At 40.1% G+C, this 22188-nt stretch overlaps 1 protein-coding gene across 9 annotated transcripts in view; it reads left to right on the forward strand.

Annotated features, from left to right (window-relative positions):
* Positions 1 to 22188, forward strand: part of LOC146506472 (ADP-ribosylation factor-like protein 15) — a 112888-nt gene that overhangs the window by 85414 nt on the left and 5286 nt on the right. For 6 of the 9 annotated variants that reach the window (XR_014877095.1, XM_085179214.1, XM_085179212.1 and 3 more), the window contains one exon: positions 21882 to 21981. Coding sequence is in view for 8 of the 9 variants with exons in the window: in XM_085179214.1 (XP_085035340.1) it covers positions 21882 to 21981 (100 nt within the window). In the remaining variant the exon portion in view is untranslated. Of the gene's footprint in view, positions 1 to 21881; positions 22153 to 22188 lie in introns of those variants that run through there. The other 3 variants (XM_085179213.1, XM_085179216.1, XM_085179219.1) reach the window with 1 other exon arrangement.

Raw genomic sequence — 22188 nt, forward strand, 5'->3', positions numbered from 1 at the left:
CTTTTCCCACCACTTTCCTCTGGGGGAACACCGACATCCAGAGAGCAATAATCTCCACCACATGTTCTAATAAACTAATACACATTTTTGCCAAAAAACAAACAAAATGAATATCAAGTGATAAAAATAAGAATGTTGCACCACATGTGATCAAAGTAAAGATTGGTGAATGTGTTTTATTGATGTATTCAGGAATTGCCTCTGCAGTTTACTTCATTCACTCTGCAACTTTTGCACCCATTTATGAATATTTCATAAATGAAATTATGAAATATTCTTGAAACCAATTAAACCCTTCTTAGTGCAGCATTGGTGAAATGTTACATTGATCTGTGCTAAACATTTGAGAATAGTTGTTTTACCAGTGTTTCAAATGCATTTGTGTCTGAAGTATTAAGTGAGATTTTAAGGTAGCTTTTCACACCTAAGTTGTTATCAAAGTATTGCTGACAAGTGTAGTGTGCTTCATAGTCATAGCGTCACGATGCCATGTCTTGTGTTATTAAGTACAAATATAGAAGGAAATCTTTCTCATTTCCCACTCAGAACAGTATTATTTCCAGTCCCAAAGTGGGTGGTGGTAATTGTTTTCAATTTGCCTCCTATACTGTGGGCATAGCACAAATCTGTGTCTGTACCATCAGCATGTACCAGATTTGCAAGCCCACATATTTGTTTTTTGTTGTCATTGTGGATACGTGAGCACAAATTTAAAGCATTAACATCACTGTGCCATGTTGCATTATACCATGAAGGAATTGTGGGCTGGTAACATGGCTCGTTTTTGGTGTTGGTTGGCAGAGTGGAAGCAGTTTTGAAAGCAAGCACAGAAAACTGTTAACTTTATTAATTTTTAACCATGATTCTTCTCTCTTTTTGTGAATCAAATTACAAAAAACATTAGTAAATCAGTGAATCTGTATGACTGCATCCTGTCTGCTTGCATGTGGCAAGAAATGTCAATCATAAAGCCTAGTCACTGCCCCTCAGGTTTAACCAGTAATTGTGAGAGAATAAACAGAATGTCTAAGGATGTGATTAAGCCCCCTAAGACCTAATGGGAGCTAATAGTGAAATGTTAAAGGTCTCCAATGACCATATGACCAGAAGGACTCTACGTGGGCTGCGGCATGACCAGTCTCAGTGCCAACATCCACTCAGAACACCGTGTTTCTGATGAATAGTTTAGGGCACTAACTGTCTGCAAGTGAATCAAATGATTTTGGGTGTCATAGCCTCCAGTTGAAGCATGTGGTAGCTCTGCTTTCTGAGCATGTGGAAGTACAAACAGGATGTGTGCCATGTGCTGTTAAACTGGTAAAAAGCCAAAAACCTTTTATTTTCTGAAATATGATTTGTGCTTCTTTCTGTTCTTTTTAAATGGCTTCTTTAGCATCTGTTGTGCAGAACAGGCTTTCTGCTAAACATGTATGATATTGTTCCCCCTTTTCAGTAGTAATCCTAGCCTGTAGACAGATGGAATCTGTTTATCATCTGTGAAAATGAACTTCCAGTCATTGACAATAGAGAGGATGGGATTCCAACTCTCACGATTATTGTTGAAATGTGTATACATCCGGATAATGGCATGCTTAACGGATGCGTCGAAATAATCTTTCGTAATTGATGCGTTTTAAAGTAATCCGTGGGTGTTAAGGGATGTTATTGTTTACCTGTCATGCACACCAAACGGTAAAGCTGACACCTCAGATGGAGTCAGTCTTTCCCAAGCCTATTTTCTGCAGTGTTTGTGGCAGCTGCAGGTGATACCCCTCTAGTACTTCTGTGCAGACCAACTCACTTGAAGAGACAGTCCCAAAGGGTCTAAGTAAAGAAGGATGAAAGCTTTGGAAAGACAGCCAGACAATGGAAATGAGAAGTACTTTGTGGAAATAAAAAAGCTACTGGTAAGTTTTGGTGCAGTTCCAAGTGTTGCTCACTTAGCAGGCTTTGCTTCATCTTCTCTGATTACGTTTTTACTTCAGTTATCTGAAAAGTACTGTTCATTCCCTCTGGTGATTGTGTCACTTAATCAGTTAAAGTTAAATTGCTTGTAACTCTTCAGAAAGTAGCTCATTTTCTAGGTTCTCACCTCTAATTGCATATTAGATACTTTAATGTTGCACAATAATATATATACAATTTCTAGTAACTAATAACCTCTGCCCTTGCAGGCATTTCATTATCGTCATTAACGCCCACTTAATCTGACAAGAGTCATTTGATAGCAGTATTTTCTATTTAATTAACTGAGTAAAGGGGTGAAATGCGTGGAAAGTATTCCTTTCTCATCCTTTTGTTCCATGGATGTCACAGAAACCATTTTTAAGGTGCATCAGTTATTAGTATTTTTTTTCTACAGCACTGATACAGCATCCTTGTTTTCTCTTCAGAAAAACACCGAACAGAAATCTCTGTACTGGTGACAGTTGTTTCTTTTTGTTGTCGTTTTTTTTTTTTTGCAGGGAAGCGTTGCAAGCCTCCCTGCAAAGCTCTGACAGTCTGCTGTTTATGTTTCTTATGAAAACCTACGTGCAGTCATAATTACCCTTTTAGATGTTTCATCATACTTTTTGAAATCTGTATTTTTTTCTAATGTAGTCGTTCATCGTTGATCATTATGATAGTGACGACTCTCTTCACTGTGTGTATTCTTATTTGTATGTTTTTCTGAGCCGAACTTAGAAAAGCATACTAAATTAATTCAAGTTAATTACAGTCGGGTGTTGTTTTACAACTGCTGGTCAGAGAATAGCTGCCAGACATATTTTCATGTTGTTTATTTCACACAGTAAATGAAACAAAACAGCACCCTTGTGTATTTTTTAAAGTCATGTCTTCATTTTATTATTTCTTTTCAGTTTAGTTCATATTTTATATCTTTGTTCTAGCTTAACATCAGAGAAAGTCCTGTACTATCTTTACTTTAAGCCAGTGATGTGATGATGCATAAATTTGAAGTAATGTACTGCACTGGTGTTCTTACTAGAAATTCTAAAACCTTTGTTTTTGTTTATGGTTTATCTGTTTATTTCTGTGGGATATCTCAAACACAAGTCATCTGTCTGTCTTTACAGGGTTTATCTTTATGTGAGCAGTAAAAGCACAAAGACAAGCACTGTGTGCTTTCACTGAAATATATTGATAATTTCTTTTACCATTAGAAAAGTGACTATGACGTTACTATGCAACCTTTTTTGCCATCTATACCTGTTGCACAAGATAGAGGTTGGATTTAATAAATCAGTCACGTGAATGCATCACATTTTGTGCAAAAACTGAGATTACAATTAAAACTAGAGAGACACACATGATCAAATGGTAAAAGTATTTATAAATAAATTAATCTGTTAATTTAAAAATATGCCCTTTAGCAATTGTAGTAATGGACAAAGTTTGTAAAATCCACTGACTTGTTGTTTGAAATATGACACATCTCTTCCTAGCCACATAATGCTCTTACTCACCCACGACAGGTGGTAGACATCCAGATGGCTACTTGAATGTTACATCCAGTTGATCGCTTGTTTTTATCCATTAATTAGTTCATAAGTTATCTCAGCATGCAGCATGTACGTAGGTGCACTGCCGGGTTAGTAATACATTTTTGCAAGTTGTACCCTGCACAAACTATGTCGCTCTTGCACATGCTGAATCTTGCCTACTCTTTGCTAATTGAATATACAGTGCATTAATGTGATCCAAATGTGGAGGGGTTCCTAATAATTTGTGTTGGCATGCGATCTGGCAGTTATGACCAAAACAGGTAATTTGTTAAAATTGAGGCTTTTAAGATGACTCACCATAAATGCTCACACAAAGCCCAGGAAGTATATATATCCGGATGTGGTTATGATGGAACTGAGTTTAAAAACATTTGTTCAGTTAATATAAAACCATCAGAATTCTATTTTAGTTTGCAAATATGACTTAAAGGAAATTTAATGCAGACCAAATTAGGCTTTCTATAGAGGGGGGGAAAAAGCAGGGTCCTCAGAACAACATTTCTGCTGCATAAGACCCCTAATTTACTAAACGGAGTCTATAGGTTTTTGACTCTCTTATGTGGCTGGAACAGTATTCTTTTTTTCTAGTGTCCGTGACAGTAATTTAACATTGCAGAAAGTCCTCTAACAACTTTTGATCAAACTGTGTTGGGAATAGTCCAGACGGAAGTGGCTAGTCAACCACTGTCCTCTGTCACATTTTGCACATGGTGAACTTGCAGGTCTTGGCACACATTGGGTGGTGGCTGTGCTCAGTGACTCATGTGGCGCCCAGTGTCTGAAACTTTCGTCAAACGTCTGGCACATGGTGTGTGTGTCATTGTGGACTGTGACGCTGGTGGCTCAAAATTCCCCAGTGGCTGCTGATTGGTTGTTTAGAAGATGAGGCACAGGTAAGGGCCAATCAATGAACCTTAAGAAGGAAACAACACAGCGTGAGCAACTCCTTTACCAAATGGCCATAACTAAGTTGTTAAGATCACCCTTACAATACCTTGCATTTGCGTCATTACTGAGTGCAAATGTCTAATAATTGCCAGCTCATTTAGAATAATCATCGGGATAAAAGTTGTGCACCACATACGTCACAAATGAGACTGAAATGTGACAATTTATTTTTTTCAGTCCTCCCCTCTACTAGTCTATTAAACAAGAGTTTACAAAGGCTGCCAATACCAACCTTTTTTCCTCCTTTTTGTCCTCTAGAAAATAATTATTAGCACAAGCAAAAAGGGAGGTAGTAAATTCAGTGTTAAGAGCTTTTTTGCAGGAGTGACCCGAGTAGAGGAGGGAAAAGACACACAGTCACATTGAAACACATGAAATCACGTCTTCAAGAGTGAAAAATGAAAAAAAAAAAAATGTGATAGGCTGACCTTAAAAATGTCCTTCAGTAAAATGCTAAATTAGTCATTGGGACAGCAGAGCATTAAAGTCTTGATCGCTTTGCAGAATACAGTCATGTTTAGTTAAAATGCGGTCGTGCAGTTGAAGTGAAGGATCATATTTTGACTTCTTTGAAGGGAACTTCAAAAAGACATGTTTTAGGGCAAAATCTGTGAGATTTGATCTCACTGATTTAGGTTTTGGAGTGGAGGGGCTACTCTTATTGTCCTCACACACACTCACAAGTCTTAACTCTACACAGACACGAGGCGTTGAAAAGGAAACTTTGATCTAATCACAAGTGTTCTGTGCTATTTATTTATTTATATGATGATGTTAAATGTCTCTCCATTGACTGACTTTAATCTATGAGAGGTCCTAATGGATGTCCTTTCTCAGTTTGCCTTTGATGGAAAAGGAAGGGGCGGTGATATCGAAAGGAGTGTTTGCACAACTCAGCTGGTCTGTAAACACTGATGCTCACGACAAAAATGATGCTATGCTTAACTCTGTACGGCATGTATGTGTTGCGTGGCTTGCCCTTTGTTTTTTCACATACCTCATGGGCAGAAAAAGCTGCGGTCAGTGCTTAATCACCACAAGGGCAGTCTGAGAGCTATGACCTGTCTTAGTCTTTTCATCTAGATTTAATCACGTACGTTGGTAAAGGAGTGCTGCAGCCTCGTCAAATGATTCAGCAGATGTCGGTATTCTTCAGCGGTTTGCTTTCGCCTTAAGAGAGTTAAGTAATGTTGCAAAAGTAAAAGTGAGCCAATTTCATCTTTCTCCTGCTCTCTGCAGAATAATAATTAAGACAAATTCCAAACGGGCTCGTTGCCAGTCTTGTAAAGATGAGATCATTGTGCAATGTCAAATAATTTTTATCAGCTTGACTGCCAAAAATTGGGACTAATGAAAACTGCAGCTCGAGTGCAGTCAGCATTTCTAACAGACATTCTTTTTGAATTCTACTAATTTCCCAATAAAACCTTTCTCCACGATGCCAAATGAAGATGAATGGGCTCCAAACTTAAAAGGTCCAGCTGTTGCATAAAAATTTCTGGTGCAGAGTTAAAAACGGCATCAGCAGGGAGACCACCATAGTGTTCACAGATCTGGGGAATCGACGGGCTATTTCATGCGAAAAAGGAATGTATTCAGATGTTAACCGAAATCATATACAGCTGTTTTTGCCTGGGGTGTATTCCCCTTATCAAACTAAGTAAATAGAGGAATTGTAAAATACATCCCGTATAATGACAGCTTCACTATAGAATATTTTTTGCGGTCACTTAGATCAGATTTCCTTGCTGTGTGCTGAGTGAGCAGACAAGACTGATGGCGGTACTGAGCAGGAGGACAGGGGATGAACAGCAGGAAAGCAGACAGGCGGCGGAGGTGGGGGGGGGGGGTCAGGTGGTGTGACTTTTTACTCTGCCACTCACTGACCTTGACAATGGAGCCCCAGCCACTGACTCTGATGGCTCTCTCTGATAGTGTCTCTTGCTTGCACTCTCTGCCCCTCTATCTGTTTCTCTTTCGCTCTCTCTTCCTCTCTTTCCTTTTTTCTTCCACCCCCCTCTTCTCTCCCTCTCTCCCTCTCTTACTCTCTCCCTCTGCTTGTGCCTAGTGAGTTTAGCTCGCTGGCTATGGCAGCCAAAATGCACCACCACCTCTCTGCTGCAGCTCACCCCCCTCTTACCTCACGTCTGCTCTTTTCCAGACAAGCGGGTTTAAAAAGTCAACTGCGTATTGAGCCGTCTAGACTGAAGCCGGTCAGCAACCAGTGCTCCCCACCCCCACCTCCCTCTCTCCAACCCCAGACTTGTGTTGCTGGCTACAGGAGAAAAATGGATGAGGAGCAGGTGCCCTTGCTGAGCTCTGTCCCTTAATTCTTGCCAAGTGCAAATGACTCTGTGGTCACATTATATAAACATATTGACTGTAATGTAGCAACATCCAGAAAGCCGAGCTTGAGTTAGCCTCCGGACACGTTGACAGCATTTTAACAGTAGTTATCTGTACAGATGATAAAAAAATATATATTATTTTCAGCCCATTTATGATATGTTGGTGATCTGTTGCTTATTAGAGTAAGTTCATCCAGTGTCTTTTCTTGAAGGTGTTTTTTTTAATAAGAGTACACTTTTCTATGGATTTATAAAATGCACTCTTCCACTCTGCTGGCTGTTATTCGTTTGACTTTCAGTTTTGTGAGTAATATTTAACTTCTTGCAGACACCAGTAGCATCAAATGTATTCACTTCATATTTGCTCGTTATATTCGAGGTCCATGCTGTTGTACAGAGCACACAAATATCATTTGGTTGGGGAAACGTACAGTAGGAATGAGATTACGGTCCTGCATTCCAGTGTGTTCCGGTAGCACTGAAACACTAGAATAGTATGTAACTGTAACTGAATAGCGATGATGAAAGTCTACAACATGCACTTAATGGTGGATTTTTATCTCACACAGATATGCTTGCTAACACTTCACACGGTTCGGTGTAGTTTCTGAGTTCAGTTCCCTCCCGTCAGTTGATTAGGTGAACCGCATGGCACTCCGAAGTGTGACATTCCATGTAAAGCGGCGCGTGATATTTTTTTAAGAGGTGTCTCCAGCCAGTGGCCCCACCATGTGCACTTGGATGACTCTATCTTCTCTGGTAAAACACGGTGTTGACAGCTTGATTTTCCAACAGACTCTTGCAATTAAGCTGTCTTTAAATGTCAGTGTCTGCCTTTACGTCTTCTATTACAATTAATCAGTCTGTGCTCTCATTTTTCCAATTCACTCAGGTAGTATTGTAATTTAATGCAGAGATGTTTCAAGGTGTTAGAACTCAACAAGTCCCGTCAGGTTTTTGGTTCTTTTTATACTTTAAATTGATACTTTTGATTTCCCCTCAACTCACACTGTATTTCAATATGATTTTTTTTTCTGTCAATATTTCTTGGTGACTGTAATAAGATGGGCTTGTGAAAACACTTTTGTTTCTTATCAACAGGACAGAGGAATTTATCCTTGGTGATAGCACCGGAGTGACCGTCCCCTTTGCATTTTGCATGTGGTACACTGCTCCTGACTCTTGCTTGGTCATATCCTCTTACAGATGGTGGAACAGACATAGCAGGATGTTGTCACTCCTGGTAGTGATAACCAGAAAGTGCTTACAAAAAAAAATAGAGGATTCAGAGCAGACTGGGCTGATAAACTCTGTCTTTCTTGGTGGTCCCATGTGAAACTGTACTCCTGAGAAGGGAAAAGTTGACTCCAGATGTTTTAGCTGATAGATATACCTGAGTCTTTGATAAATGATGAGCCACTTTTAGGGGTACTGTAACATACATTTCCATGTTGCTATTAACCTCTGTTTCCATGTGCTGTAGTCTGTGAGTGATTACAAAAAAAAGCACTGCAAATCTCAAGAGAGATCTTAGACATGTAACCGGGGCTTCATCCAGCCCAGCTTGGGATGCAAAAGTTGGAAAATCAGTCAAGCAGCACATATTGATTACGCTCTGGAGAATGTGTGCTAGACCTTGGAAGACCAGTATGTGAAGTTACTTAGAGACTACTTGTTTCTTTGATGTTTTATCTCGCTTACATCTTTGTCTAACCCACTAGCGCAGCCTTCCCGCCCACCTTCATTTCTGCTTTCTTTCCTTTTCCCACCCATACCGCCTTTCTCGTCCTGTCATCCCTGGGCAGGTGGTCTGTCCCTCTGGGAGGTTAAGGGGCACTGTGGGTGAGAGGGCAGTTGGCAGGTTGTGTGGGCACTGTGCACGCATTTTCCCATAGCCCACGTCAAATGCCGCTGAACCCTGACCCTAGTGGGTCCTCACTCTCAGATCCGTTTGGAGCGCAATTCAGACAGCCAGACCCTATTCAGCACCGTACTTTCCTCTGTAGGAGAAAAGAATCCCGTCTTTCCCAATTGTGGTCAGTGGCCCTCCCTTTGTTTTCGGTCAAGCAGGGTCGGACGACCGGCCGCCACAAGCCAGGACAAGACTTCCGAAAAGCCTATTCAGTATGCGATTTGACCCCAAAGTTCCCTTGCTGACTCACATGGATCAAACGCTGGGAATCTCGGGGGGGTTCCCTTCCATTGAGTTTTTCATCCATTGAAATGTACCCTTTTCCACAAGTTTTCTAAAAGTTTGATGGATATAGCACTGTTTCACAAATGTGGGGCTCCTGGTAGATTTATATCCAGGCTTCACAGAAGTTTGTTCTTAACTTCTTAAATGCTTTAGTGTTAAAGGCCATTATTGGCTTTATTGATAATTAATTGATGCGATAAAAAGAACAGGATTGGCTTTCCTTGCCTGTTGCGGTACGAAAATGATCGTGTGTGGCTATGGCTGCTTTTGTTTGTACTGATCCACATCTTTGGGTATACACTACTGATTTCTTATTATGGAAGAGATTAAAACCAGACAGAAGCAGTTCTCTAACTAAGGGCATTGAACCATGCATCAAAAACAAACACATTTCTCAAACTACATCAAACCTCATGTTTGATGATGAGCTCCGCAACCATGCATATCCACAGAGACACCACCGATGTGTGAATTTCCCGAAAATTGGTTTCATAGAGTGACGTGCACTTTAATTAGTGAAATTTGCTTGAAGCAGCTGGAACACATGTTGGGAAATGTGTGTTTTGAACAAACAAGCCTTGGTTTCATCATAGTTTTTGTTTTCTGATTGGCCTTTTGTCCTTTTTGCCTGCCAGTTGGTTGTTTTTAGGGGGAAAAGCTTTGTTGTGATTAGTTTACACATTACAAGCAAACATGTTCATGTATGCTTTTGAATCCTTTGATTATGTGATTACGATTATAAATATGAGAAGGTATCCAAAGCAACAACAAAAAAGTAGGAAAGCCTGCAACCTTGAATGAAAAAAATTTGATAGCCTTTGATTTGCACGTCTGTGTCTGTGAGAGTAAGCGTTGCAAAGAGAAGTTGCTATGTGAGGGTGTGTGTACAGACTCCAACTTGACGCATGGTTTAAATCTTTTGCAGGAGTGGAGCACTTTGATTCTATTGCCGCGTGCTGTGTGCTGAAGCGGGGGCCTGCTGCAGCTTTCAAGCTGGTTAACTGTCAGAACTGCAGTGTGAAAGGGGGGCCTCAGAGTGAAAGGGGTGGACAGTCCCACTAGGGGGGTCCTGGAGAAGGAGGCGGTGGCTTGGGACAGACCTCCTGGGCTTTGAGAGCCCTCTGTGTGGGCTGCTACAGCAAGGCAGCCCCCTTCACAAGAAGAAGAGAGAAAGGGCGGGCTTAAAAGGAAGGTGCTGGCACATTGGCCCCTGCAGCAGGGAGCATGGGCAGGACGCCAGCTCACCCGTTTAAGTCCCATAGACCAGATGTTCCTTGTCAGGGAGCCCTTGGCCTTTCATAAATTGAGATACTGTAAATCTTTAATAAGGCAAGCCAAACATGCGCACGCACCCCCCCCCCCCCCCCCTCCACCCACTACACACACTTCCCAAATATTCTACCCTCGCAGACGTTTCTTAGTGTCCTGCAGGTCAAACCCTGGTGAAGGGGCCTTGTTCCCTGCACTGAACCTGCCAATTATTCTCCAGCCTGCACAAGAGGGCGGATGTTTTCCTTCCCCTTTGCCCCCAGCCCACACTCTATAGAAAATGCCATTCATGCTTCTGGCCTGTAACATCACCTCATCTCTAAGCTTCACTTAACGATATATGCCAGCGACCACAACCAAAGAGGTCTCTTAGATGTTGTGATCTAAATATATATAGCATCAGAAGCTTATGAAATTAAGTGTGCCCTGTTTTTCAGGTATGGTTTTGGCATATTATCTTTTCCTTTCTCAACTGATCTTCTGGACATCTTTGTACCAATATCAGCATATAAACTAATCAGCCACAGCTTTAAGGCCTCTAATTGCCCATTTCATTACATCAGCTTATTAAATTCAGACAAGAACTTTTTCATTTTAACTTTGCACTAAACAAATCTTAATGACATCTTCTTTAGTTGTTCCATTCCAAGAGGAGAATAGAAATTAATTTGCAAACGTTTGCCAGTCTGACTCAGAGTGACTGCCATTAATCCAAGTTGGACTGCGATTGTTTGGAAAAAGGTTTTCTTGCAATCAGTTGCTAAAAATAACAAAATCCAGTGCGTTCACTGGGACACCAAAGAGGTTGCCATCCTGTTTTTTTTCCTCTGGTGTTTTTGAGTCATTACTTATTTTTCTGTTGGTCAGATTGCTTTAGATATTTTTAGCCTGTCCTCTAGACCCTTGTCTCACTATGCCGCATACCATGCCATGTTTTTTTTTCTTTTTTTCCCTTTTGTCCTATGTAGATATGTAAGGATGTGTTCTGCAAAAACACTGCATCTGATGTTGTCACTACCAAATTTGAAACATGCATCATTTACCCATGAGGAAGCCAGACGTTTTTGGAAGTCATATGACTTGCTGCAAGAAAAATAAAAGCAAATACCTCTGTGCTTGTAAAAACAAAGCAAAAAAAAAAAAAGAAAGATCTACCTGTTCATTGTCCAAATGGGAATTTTCTCATGCGCATCTTCTAGATAAATTTTCAAAATGCTTATATGGAAAGAACATTATCACCGTGTAACCTCTTAAAAGCAATAACATTGTTCCAAGGAGCACAGTGAAGGAGTCTGTAAGAATGTCCCTTGTGCATCCTTGATTTACAGAGCCTCTGAGGATAACTCTGATCTGGCAGTGGTCAGTTGGCTTTGAAGAAAAGTGTACTGCAAGTGAATCACTTTGAACCCGCGCTAAGCTGAACCCAAGGGAAGCCCTGTGGTCTCACCTGAGTGGAACACGACAGTAAATCTCAAGGCTGCTCAGGTTTTACATTGTGACATTGGGACTTGAGACATTTTTTGCCTGCTCCAACAGTTCTACAACTCTGGTCTGGTTCCAGGGTGGCCTCAGCGCTTTTACATGCTAGCTAGACCTGGATTGTTTCCACAGCAAATGAAAGGATTTAACTCAAAGTCCACATCTTTGTTTGTCCCGCTCACTCCTGTCATGCTCAGAATTCAGGTTTAAAGTCTTTGCAATATATTTTTTTGACAACATTGGGGTGTTCTTAAACCCCCTACATCCATTTTTCTTTATTTGCTTCAAAGTACAGCTGTAGGTTTCTTCATGGATCTTTGCATTCCTGAGTGCGCCCTAAATCTACTGCAGCTTGAAACATCAAGGTCTTCAGCTGTGCACTGCTTCTTATTGGTGATTGCTCTGGTCTTTAACACTCTGTAGAACTTCAAAGTCCTACCCTTTCGTTTGTCCTCGGGACCAAAAATTGTCCCGCCCCAAAAAGTGCTTTAAAAATGTTATATATCAATATTTTTTTCCACTTTAAATTAGTCAGTCTTTTAAAACTACTTCTGCTTAAAATATCCACATTAAGTTTTAATTATATTTTCATTGTTTTAACCCTTTAAATACCAGTTTGGGTACATGAGCGCCCTGTTTTTTAACAGGGAAAAAAATAAAAAAATTTATATTTTCCATAAAATACATTTAAAGTAATATTTGATTGTTATTATAATTAGGCCTTTAGATGGTCCAAACATTAGCACCAACATTCATTTTGATCCATTATTATTTTTTGTGCAGGAGCACATTTTAAAGAATCCATCCTTTAGTGGTCCTCGGGACCAAAAATGGTCCCGCCCCAAAAAGTGCTCTAAAAGGTTATATATCAATATTTTTTTCAACTTTAAATGAGTCAGTCTTTTAAAACTACTTCTACTTAAAATATCCATATCAAGTTTTAATTATATTTTCATTGTTTTAACCCTTTAAATCCCAGTTTGGGTACATGAGCGCCCTGTTTTTTAACAGAAAAAAAATAAAAACTTAAATATTTTTCATAAAATGCATTTGAAGTAATATTTGATTGTTATTATAATTAGGCCTTTAGATGGTCCAAACATTAGCACCAACATTCATTTTGATCAATTATTATTTTTTGTGCAGGAGCACATTTTAAAAAAAATCCATCCTTTCGTGGTCCTCGGGACCAAAAATGGTCCCGCCCCAAAAAGTGCTCTAAAAGGTTATATATCAATATTTTTTTCCACTTTAAATGAGTCAGTCTTTTAAAACTACTTCTACTTAAAATATCCATATCAAGTTTTAATTATATTTTCATTGTTTTAACCCTTTAAATCCCAGTTTGGGTACATGAGCGCCCTGTTTTTTAACAGAAAAAAAATAAAAACTTAAATATTTTTCATAAAATGCATTTGAAGTAATATTTGATTGTTATTATAATTAGGCCTTTAGATGGTCCAAACATTAGCACCAACATTCATTTTGATCAATTATTATTTTTTGTGCAGGAGCACATTTTAAAAAAAATCCATCCTTTCGTGGTCCTCGGGACCAAAAATGGTCCCGCCCCAAAAAGTGCTCTAAAAGGTTATATATCAATATTTTTTTCCACTTTAAATGAGTCAGTCTTTTAAAACTACTTCTGCTTAAAATATCCATATCAAGTTTTAATTATATTTTCATTGTTTTAACCCTTTAAATACCAGTTTGGGTACATGAGCGCCCTGTTTTTTAACAGAAAAAAAATAAAAACTTAAATATTTTTCATAAAATGCATTTGAAGTAATATTTGATTGTTATTATAATTAGGCCTTTAGATGGTCCAAAGATTGGCACCAACATTCATTTTGATCCATTATTATTTTTTGTGCAGGAGCACATTTAAAAAAAATCCATCCTTTCGTGGTCCTAGGGACCAAAAATGGTCCAGCCCCAAAAAGTGCTCTAAAAGGTTTTATATCAATATTTTTTTCCACTTTAAATGAGTCAGTCTTTTAAAACTACTTCTGCTTAAAATATCCATATCAAGTTTTAATTATATTTTCATTGTTTTAACCCTTTAAATACCAGTTTGGGTACATGAGCGCCCTGGTTTTTTTTTTAACAGAATAAAACCAAAAACTTAAATATTTTTCATAAAATACATTTGAAGTAATATTTGATTGTTATTATAATTAGGCCTTTGGATGGTCCAAACATTGGCACCAACATTCATTTTGATCCATTATTATTTTTTGTGCAGGAGCACACTAAATGTCATATAGTGCCATATCAGGTTTATCATTTTTTGCATACACCAAAAGCTTATTACCTTGTTTTGTTCTAAAATAAAATAGAAATTGTCTAAATAACAATACAAGATCACTTTGAATCAGAAAAACATTTATTTTAGAAGGATGAACATGAACATTTATGTTACTGGGAATCAGAGAAAGTTGTGTGTCCGCGGGACGTTGCAACACCTCCAGCGGTCCACTAGGTGCACCTTTGCGCGTCACGAGCAGCACCATTGCCCGCTGCCAGGAGATGGGGTCTGGGTCTTGGTGTCAGTGTCCCCAGCACAACACGTCCGACACCACGTGAAAACATTTTTTTTTTTGTCGTAGCCCCAAACTGAATGTAACGATACTAATTTTTCACTCTTTTTGCTTCTCGCGAAACAAAGACACTTCTTCGCGCAGCCTAAACCTGCGCTGTCTAATTTGGCACGACATAGCACATGTGAATAGTAAGATTCAAGATTATTTTTTGTCACATGCACAGTTCAACACGTAGTGTACAACACGCAATTTAATGTGTTAAAAAGTTCCTTATGCTTCACCCACGAATGGCGCTTCTCTGTTATGCGGCCACGTTGAGTAGCGGCCAGACCCGCGCTGCGCGCCCGCCACCGTGGAGACTACACGGGATACGGGCAGCCGGACGGCCGGGGTCTGGGTCGTGTGCCCAAGATCACAAGCGCAGCCTTATCACCAACGTTTAGAAGTAATTTGCTGCGTAGACAATAAAACAAGAGGATCCACAATAAAACTAGAGGATTTTTATTTGTTTACATCCATAGTAAACAAAGAAATCCCATCGGAAGGACTTCACGGCCATCGTAACATTTAAAAATTAATAATTTTCCGTAATAATAATGTAACAATACTTACGTTTAACTTCTCACGAAAAGATCAGCATTTTTCGTAGTCCCGACTGCGATCAGGGTGTTTATCCCAAAGATTTGGTAGCGCACAGGTAGCCACCAAATGGCTACCTGTGCGCGCCGATAACGGCGGCCAGCCTCGCCATTGTCCGTAAGTTTTTCGAAATTCCACCGTGACGGTTCCCTCGGATCTCCGCTTCGCTCACAATTTGCAGGTGGTTGTGTCGCTAACCGATTTGTGACCGTTGAATAAATAAAAAGAGGAAAAAAACCGCGTCTCTCCCACATGTGTCTCTCTCTGGACACATGTTTGTTTGTTTACAAACGCACCAAATGGCTTCCCGTCAGTAACTACTTCCGGGTCATAGGTGATTTAACCGCAGCAGTTTTAAAAAATTGTATTTCAAGGTAAAAAATAATTAATTTTATTTAAGTAATTTGGTTTTGGTCCTTGCTTTTATTTAATTTGTTTACATTGCTGTGTGGCCGTCTGAGAGAAAATACTTTTGAAAGAAAAAGTGTGTTTGTGTGTCTTTTTTTCTTTTTTTAGACATAAAGGCCTTTATATTTTTAAAAAAGCACAGTTACTATTATCTAACATCATTATTCAACACTGATAGTGACACACAACACCAATTCTTTCACTTTTTGTTGCAGAACGACACGCTCAAAATCTTTAATTTTGGCTGAAGTGCGTTCATTGCTTGAAATATGAGAAAAGGGCGCCATCTGATGGACAAATGAAAAAATTACAAGTTTAAGGTCCGGACTCCAAAATGGCACCATAACTGAGACAATTACATTAACCGTTGTAAAAATAATGGTGGTATGAAAAATAGCGTTTATAATGGGTTTCAAAGGGACAGAAATCGGCCACGAGGTTCGATAGTGGATGTATGCCTTTAGCTCAGCCATTTAAGCTCATTTAAGAAACTCAGACTGAAATTTTAAAATAAAATGAAAAAAAGAAACCTGTTTGAAAATTTGGCTATATTCCATTAAACACAGTGGAAATGGCGTGGAATTAAAAAACGCAAAGGCCACGAAATGGTCCCAGGTTCTACCAAGTGTTAATATACAAAAGCTGATTGCTTCCATTTCTGTATCCCTCAAAAATATAATTGCTACCAGACAGCTAATGTGCTTTTGTGTATTTGGCATTTCACCTCTGTCTGTCGGTCAGTGTATAGCATAGGGTACGGTAACAAACGTCCGCTGGCCAGGAGTCAGAGTATCGATTGGTCCACTGGGCCACGTTAGTCAGTTTATGTACACAAAGTTGAACAAAATCCATCTAAAAGCAAAGCTATTATTCTGCTGTACAACAGTGGAGGCATGTAAATCATATCACTGCTCCTTTAAAATGGACCCAAGCTTGGTCGATGACGAGATTCGTAGTCCATATAGCGTTTAAATGGGATTTGACTGGAAACATACAAATGCACAACAAAACCTCAAACCTTTTGAATGTGGCAGCTTTTACATGTAAAAGACTGGTGTCTGCTGTTATTAGATGAGTATATATGATTTGCAGGCAATTTAAAGTTTTGGATCTTTTGGAGAGGCAAAACCCCAAGAATATGACGTTTTTCCTTGTGATTTAGCAAAGCATCAACAGTGTTACCCTTTGTAGTGTCTCTTCTGGGCTCAGCAACTCAAACCGTTTTTAAAAGAATCCCAAAAGTATAGTTAAATGTTTTAATTAATATCATCAACAACATGCAATGACTACGCGACTAATGGCTGGGAAAGTCTTTGGTTGGGGGAAGCCCTTGTATATATATTGCTCTGCACACACAATAGGAAAGGGTTTGGTATGGAGATCCTGTTGAGCTCTATTATTGTATTCTCGCTGTGCTGTGCCAGCTGCTGGCTGTCTCAACTATATTCAAAGAGGCATTCTGCAGTGCTCACTTCATGCCCTACTTACTGCTAATACATTAACCAAACAAGTGATCAGGTCATGATCTACCTTGACTTGCCCACCTTAGATGCAAAATCTTTAGTCCATTACTGAAAGTGTTATAGCTTTAAATAGGTGCTTACATAGGCTTTGGGGTTTATTACTGGCCAGTGGGCTGTTTCACTTCACACCTCCCTCAATTTGAGGCACAGTGTTTGTTTATTCACAGGCTTCCCAGGTGTTCCTCTCTTGGGGACCTCCAGGCTTTCTCATGTCTTTAAGGCTCTTTAGGTAAGGCGGAAAAGCAAACAAAGGCATATCTATTATATGGTGAGTGGATCTCACATTACCCTCCCGTTTCAATGCAGTCGCCAGTGTGGGCCATTTTCCAAGTGACTGATATCTTCACAGGGGCCAACATGTCAAGGGATGGTGTAATTGATTGTCTTGGATATTTGAGTCTGCCACTTTCCCTGGTTAAGAGACCCCCTATTGCTTCCCTCTCCAGTTTTGTGCCTGCTCGTGTGGTGAGGTTTTGACATGTGACAGTGACGCTTCATAGATATGTTGTCATGGTAAATATTAGGAGAAGGGCATCGAAGGCCATGTTATTCATTTATTTGCATACACATAATAAAAAGATGTGTTTTGCTCACATCCTGTGAGCAGAAGCGATGCTCTTTTTGTTTAAAAAGTGTCTCTGCTGAAGTTTAGCCTAATTAAAAGCTCTAGGCCGAAACTGTTGGTTGACCAATGAGCGCTACTTGTTTCAAAAAACAGTTTTGATGTTGTGTGGAGGAAATCATAACTTGTCTGAGTATTTTTAACGGCTTCTCTTTAGGTTTTGACTTTGTTTCGTTTGTTTAAAAAGAACCAACGTCTTCTCAGATTAACATTCTGTGTTCTTCTGTTTATGGTCTTATTACTTAAACAGTAAGATGTTATTAGTATTATTTGATAATACTCTATTTAATTTAATTGTTTTTTCAGGCTTTTATAACCCGAGGAAAGTGTCAACCTTACATGAGAAATGGAAAGCTTACAGCACAGATCATTTAACTTTCTTTCGGTCCTAATCTGCTGTAGGAGTGTATCCAACAAATCTAAATCTCTTTCATCTGGCTTTGTTGTAAACCTCTGCGAATATGTTAAAAACATAGCACCAACCTACTGAACCGTAGTAAGCTTTATCAGAAAGATCCTGAACATGTTAATGTCACCGTGTTAACTTGGACTTCTGCCATCGCACTATTGAAAAGGTGCTTAACCACAAATTACTCAGCACAAATTCAACAGCAGAAATAACTACAAGGAACACTGTGTACCAATAAAATAATGAAAATGATCCATGAAATTGACTTTTTGGAGGTAATTACTGCTGTGGAAACACAACAACAAAAGTGAGTCACATTAGGTTACATACCATTTAGTTATGTATCAGCTCTCTGTGTACTCTGTCTGCGATGCTGTTTGCACAGTGTCGGTTTTGTCTCAACAGCGTGATGGTTTAATACATTTCGGAAGGGTTTTTTTATGGTAGGAACTGTGTTTTTTGGTTTTCTTGATAGTTGTGGTGCAAGAATCAACAGGTAATAATCAGTAAATCACAACCACATCATCTACTTTCAGTACCTGAACGTCTGGCCAGCCTGACAGAGAAGCTTAGTATCTGTCTGGATTGAGTGGGTGCATCAATGTAGATATAAGCTGCTTTCTTTCTTCCTCTTCTTCTTTTTTTTAGTGTGTGTGTGTGTGTGTGTGTGTGTGTGTGTGTGTGTGTGTGTGCGTGTGCGTGTGCGTGTGTGAGTGTGTGTGTGTGTGTGTGTGTGAGTGTGTGTGTGTGTGTGTGTGTGTGTGTGCGTGTGAGTGTGTGTGTGTGCGTGTGTGCGTGTGAGTGTGTGTGTGTGCGTGTGTGTGTGTGTGACCTGTTATCCAGGGCATGCTGGGAGAAGCTGAAACTGTACTGGTGTACCTAAATATATGGCACTTTTTTCTGGCACTTTTTGTTGTTTTTGTTTTTTCTCTGCTTTATAATTTAAAATATAGACATCTGAGCCCACTGCCACCTGCTCTACTTTATGCTTTTTTAGAAGGTGAAGACAACTGCAGAGGAGAGGATATAAATTTGTTAGGGTTTTTTTTTTTTTTCTTCACATGTAGTATCAGACAGCAATATCAGGTATCTCCATAGCTGCCCTGCCCCTTTAGGTGGCTCCACAGTTTGTTTAGTTGGTCAAGAGGCCAGAGCAGAGCTCATTAAAGCTCTTTTATTCTGCCAGGAGATCCTCTTGACATGGCATGATGCCAAGAGTGACCATACATGCAGTAATCTGGCACAGGTCAGGGAGCAGCTGGATGCACGTGCCATATATGCCCATTGGGTATCTTAAATAGCCCAAAGTAGGCTTGCCAGGGTTGGAGCTTAAGCTTAGCTGACTATATTATACAGCCACTCCCTGCGGACACTGGGTCACATATTATACAACCTAAAAATTAGATCTATAATTCATTTACATTTAGAAATCATGCTTTAACATTATTTTATATGTCTGTCTTCTGCCCCTTGGGTATGTTAGATTCCTTACACATTCCCAGTCTTTAGACTTTTCATAGAGTCAGAAGTTACTAACTATTCAGGGCTGCTACCAAAGAGTTCACCTTTCCTGGGTTTCTTGTCTGTCCTCCTGAGAGTGCAGACTGTTGGCTAACATGAATAGGCTCGAGCAGCAGGAACTCGGCTGACACAGACACAAGCGATTAAAGAATTTTTGACACCCTCATGCATGTATAAGCTGCTTTCTAACATGCACAAGGCAAGGTGCTCCGCTCTGTATGACCTAGAAGAAGCTAGACTGGATGACCCAGTGGTCATCCTTGGAGCCATCTGGCAATCCACGTCTTGTGTGGCTTACCCATACCACTGCCTCACGCAATTCCTTAAGCAAGCATAAGTGTGCTTAGGAGGATTTAATCTCAGAGAAACTGGTTTGGGCCACACCGCTGATTGCATTACATTGCTGATTCTTTCAGTAATGTAATACTGAGGCAGTGTTTTTAGCAGCATATAATAGCTGAATTGTGTGATTAAAGTCTCTGGATTTGATATGCAGTGTCTAAATGTAGCTCGCAAGTAGGTGTTCATATCAGTTGGCTATTAAGTAAAAAGGGGATTGTTTGAGATCACAGATTAGTGGTTTTATCATGCGCACGTAAGTGTAAAGCTGCACTGAAAACTGAAAAGTCATCTGCCGTCGTTGGTAAGGGCGCTCATCTGTCGCACAGTGCTAAAGAAGGTATTTGCCACACTATGAGATGCCCCTGGGTGTGTTCTATTGGCCCGTGAGGGGAAGTGAGAGAAGCTTGAGCCTGTCTGCACTTGCACAGAGGTCACTTCTGGACTTTTGACTGTCTGCCAGTGCAGGGGCCAAAGTCTTCCAGAAGAGGGCCTTGGCTACAGGCTGACAAGTAAGCCAGCCAGACAGGCAGCCAGCCACATCGTCTACAGTCTAGGTCTGGGGCTAGAGCCTGGGCTAGGGCAGCTCAAGTTACCCAGACAGATTTGTTAACACTGTTTGGGTCCACTCGGCTTTCTAGCCAGGCCTCTGAGCCAAACGCGGCTGAGGTGACTTAATCTGTCATTAAACTCACATTACACCCGGACAGAGACTCGGCTCAGGGGGGCAGAGACGGCACTCACTCTCCCACTCGCTGGCATGGCTGGCTGGGTTTGAGCAGACACAAAGAGTGCGCACCCCCTCCTCCTCCTCTCCGTCCTCTTCATGCCACACACCATGGCACAGCTAGACAGCCCAGCACGGTCTAGACAAAAGCAATTTCACTTGAAGTTGAAAAGTAATTTGACTGTGTGACGATCCTTGTGGACTTTGTGGTGTTTATTTGCCGCACATTGCTCCTTGTTTTCTTGTATAATTCAGAACACTGAGGTTGTCTGCAGTCATTAATCTCGGTTTGATATTTGCAGAAATGTGTAGAAATGAGCACTAAAGAAATCAATTAAATTGATAATAGCTAATGTAATGTTTTAAATAGCTTCAGAGCATAGCTTTGTGCTGTCCTCTTTCCAGCCTGTCAATACTTAATCTGAATATTACATTCGAAAAAACGCAGTAGTTTAGCTTGTAGCTTAATATTCTAATAAAGATGAGTGTGAAATAGAGATGCCTATATTCATATATTTCAACCCAGCGTCTGTACACATTGTCAAACTGAGCATGAAACTGACTAAATTAGTTAATAAGGTGGGAAATTGTGTTTTTATTGCATCTGTTACATTTGAAGCTTTGCATTTTTCTCCCAGAGCTGCTGACAGTACACATTTGGTTTTGTGCATTCTTCACTGGCTATAAGGCAAACGGGAGGAGATGGCTGAACTGGGTTCACATCGGGCAAAAAAATTGTTTCCATATCTCTCAGCTTGAAAATGTCAGAAACCCTAACAACCTGCAGTACCTTCAGTGGAGGTCTAAGACATTGTTTCCCTCTGCTGAGATTTGTTTTTACATAACAGCTGGTTCTGGTTCTCCCCCGAACCTCACAGCACCCCCACTGTCAAGAGCAGCCAAAAGCCAACATATGAACTTTATAATAACTGTTACAAAGAGCAGTTCCAACCCTTTTATTCCTCAGATGAAGAGGTTGTTGTGTTTCATTTAGGTGTGTGTGTGTGTGGGGGGTCGAACAGCAGCAATTACTGGATACTAAGTCTAAAAAAAACGTACCATGTCTTCAGTCTTATGTGTTACTAAAGCACAACATTATAAAGTTACTTCCTGCCACATGTTTGAGGGTGACGTAATGTGTGAACTGACCGAGTGTGGTGAGGATATGAGATGAAAATGTGCTTACATGCCTTTACATGCTGTAGTTTGACGATTGTGGTTTTGCTTTATTTGAACTTTTTATACTTTGAATTTGATCAAAGATGTTCTGGGGGAAAATTAAAATGTTGATTCATATTTTTTTATTCGTATTGAAAACAGGAGCTGTTGTTAGATGCTAAATATAAAATTTTACTTTTTTCAAATGATTATTTTAGCTGTTTGCATCGTGTGTTTGACTGCAGATCAAGAAGTACTTTGAGCTGGAACCGCTGGCCCGAGGAAAGCGCTGGATCCTGGAGGGCAGCACCACTGACAACATGGAGTCGGTGAAGGAGAGCTTCGGTCAGTTCATTAGCCTGTTGGAGGACAAAGACACAGAGCCGGCAAGGATATGATGCTAAAGCTGCTAATGCTAGGAGACATTAGCGGTTAAACACCAACACATCCTGCTGGTGCCCATGTACATGCGCACACATGCACTCTCTCTCTCACACACACACACACACACACACACACACACACACACACACACACAAGACAATACAGCAG

The sequence above is a fragment of the Neolamprologus multifasciatus genome, chromosome 12 (assembly GCF_963576455.1).
Source record: "Neolamprologus multifasciatus chromosome 12, fNeoMul1.2, whole genome shotgun sequence".
NCBI classification, from domain to species: domain Eukaryota; kingdom Metazoa; phylum Chordata; class Actinopteri; order Cichliformes; family Cichlidae; genus Neolamprologus; species Neolamprologus multifasciatus.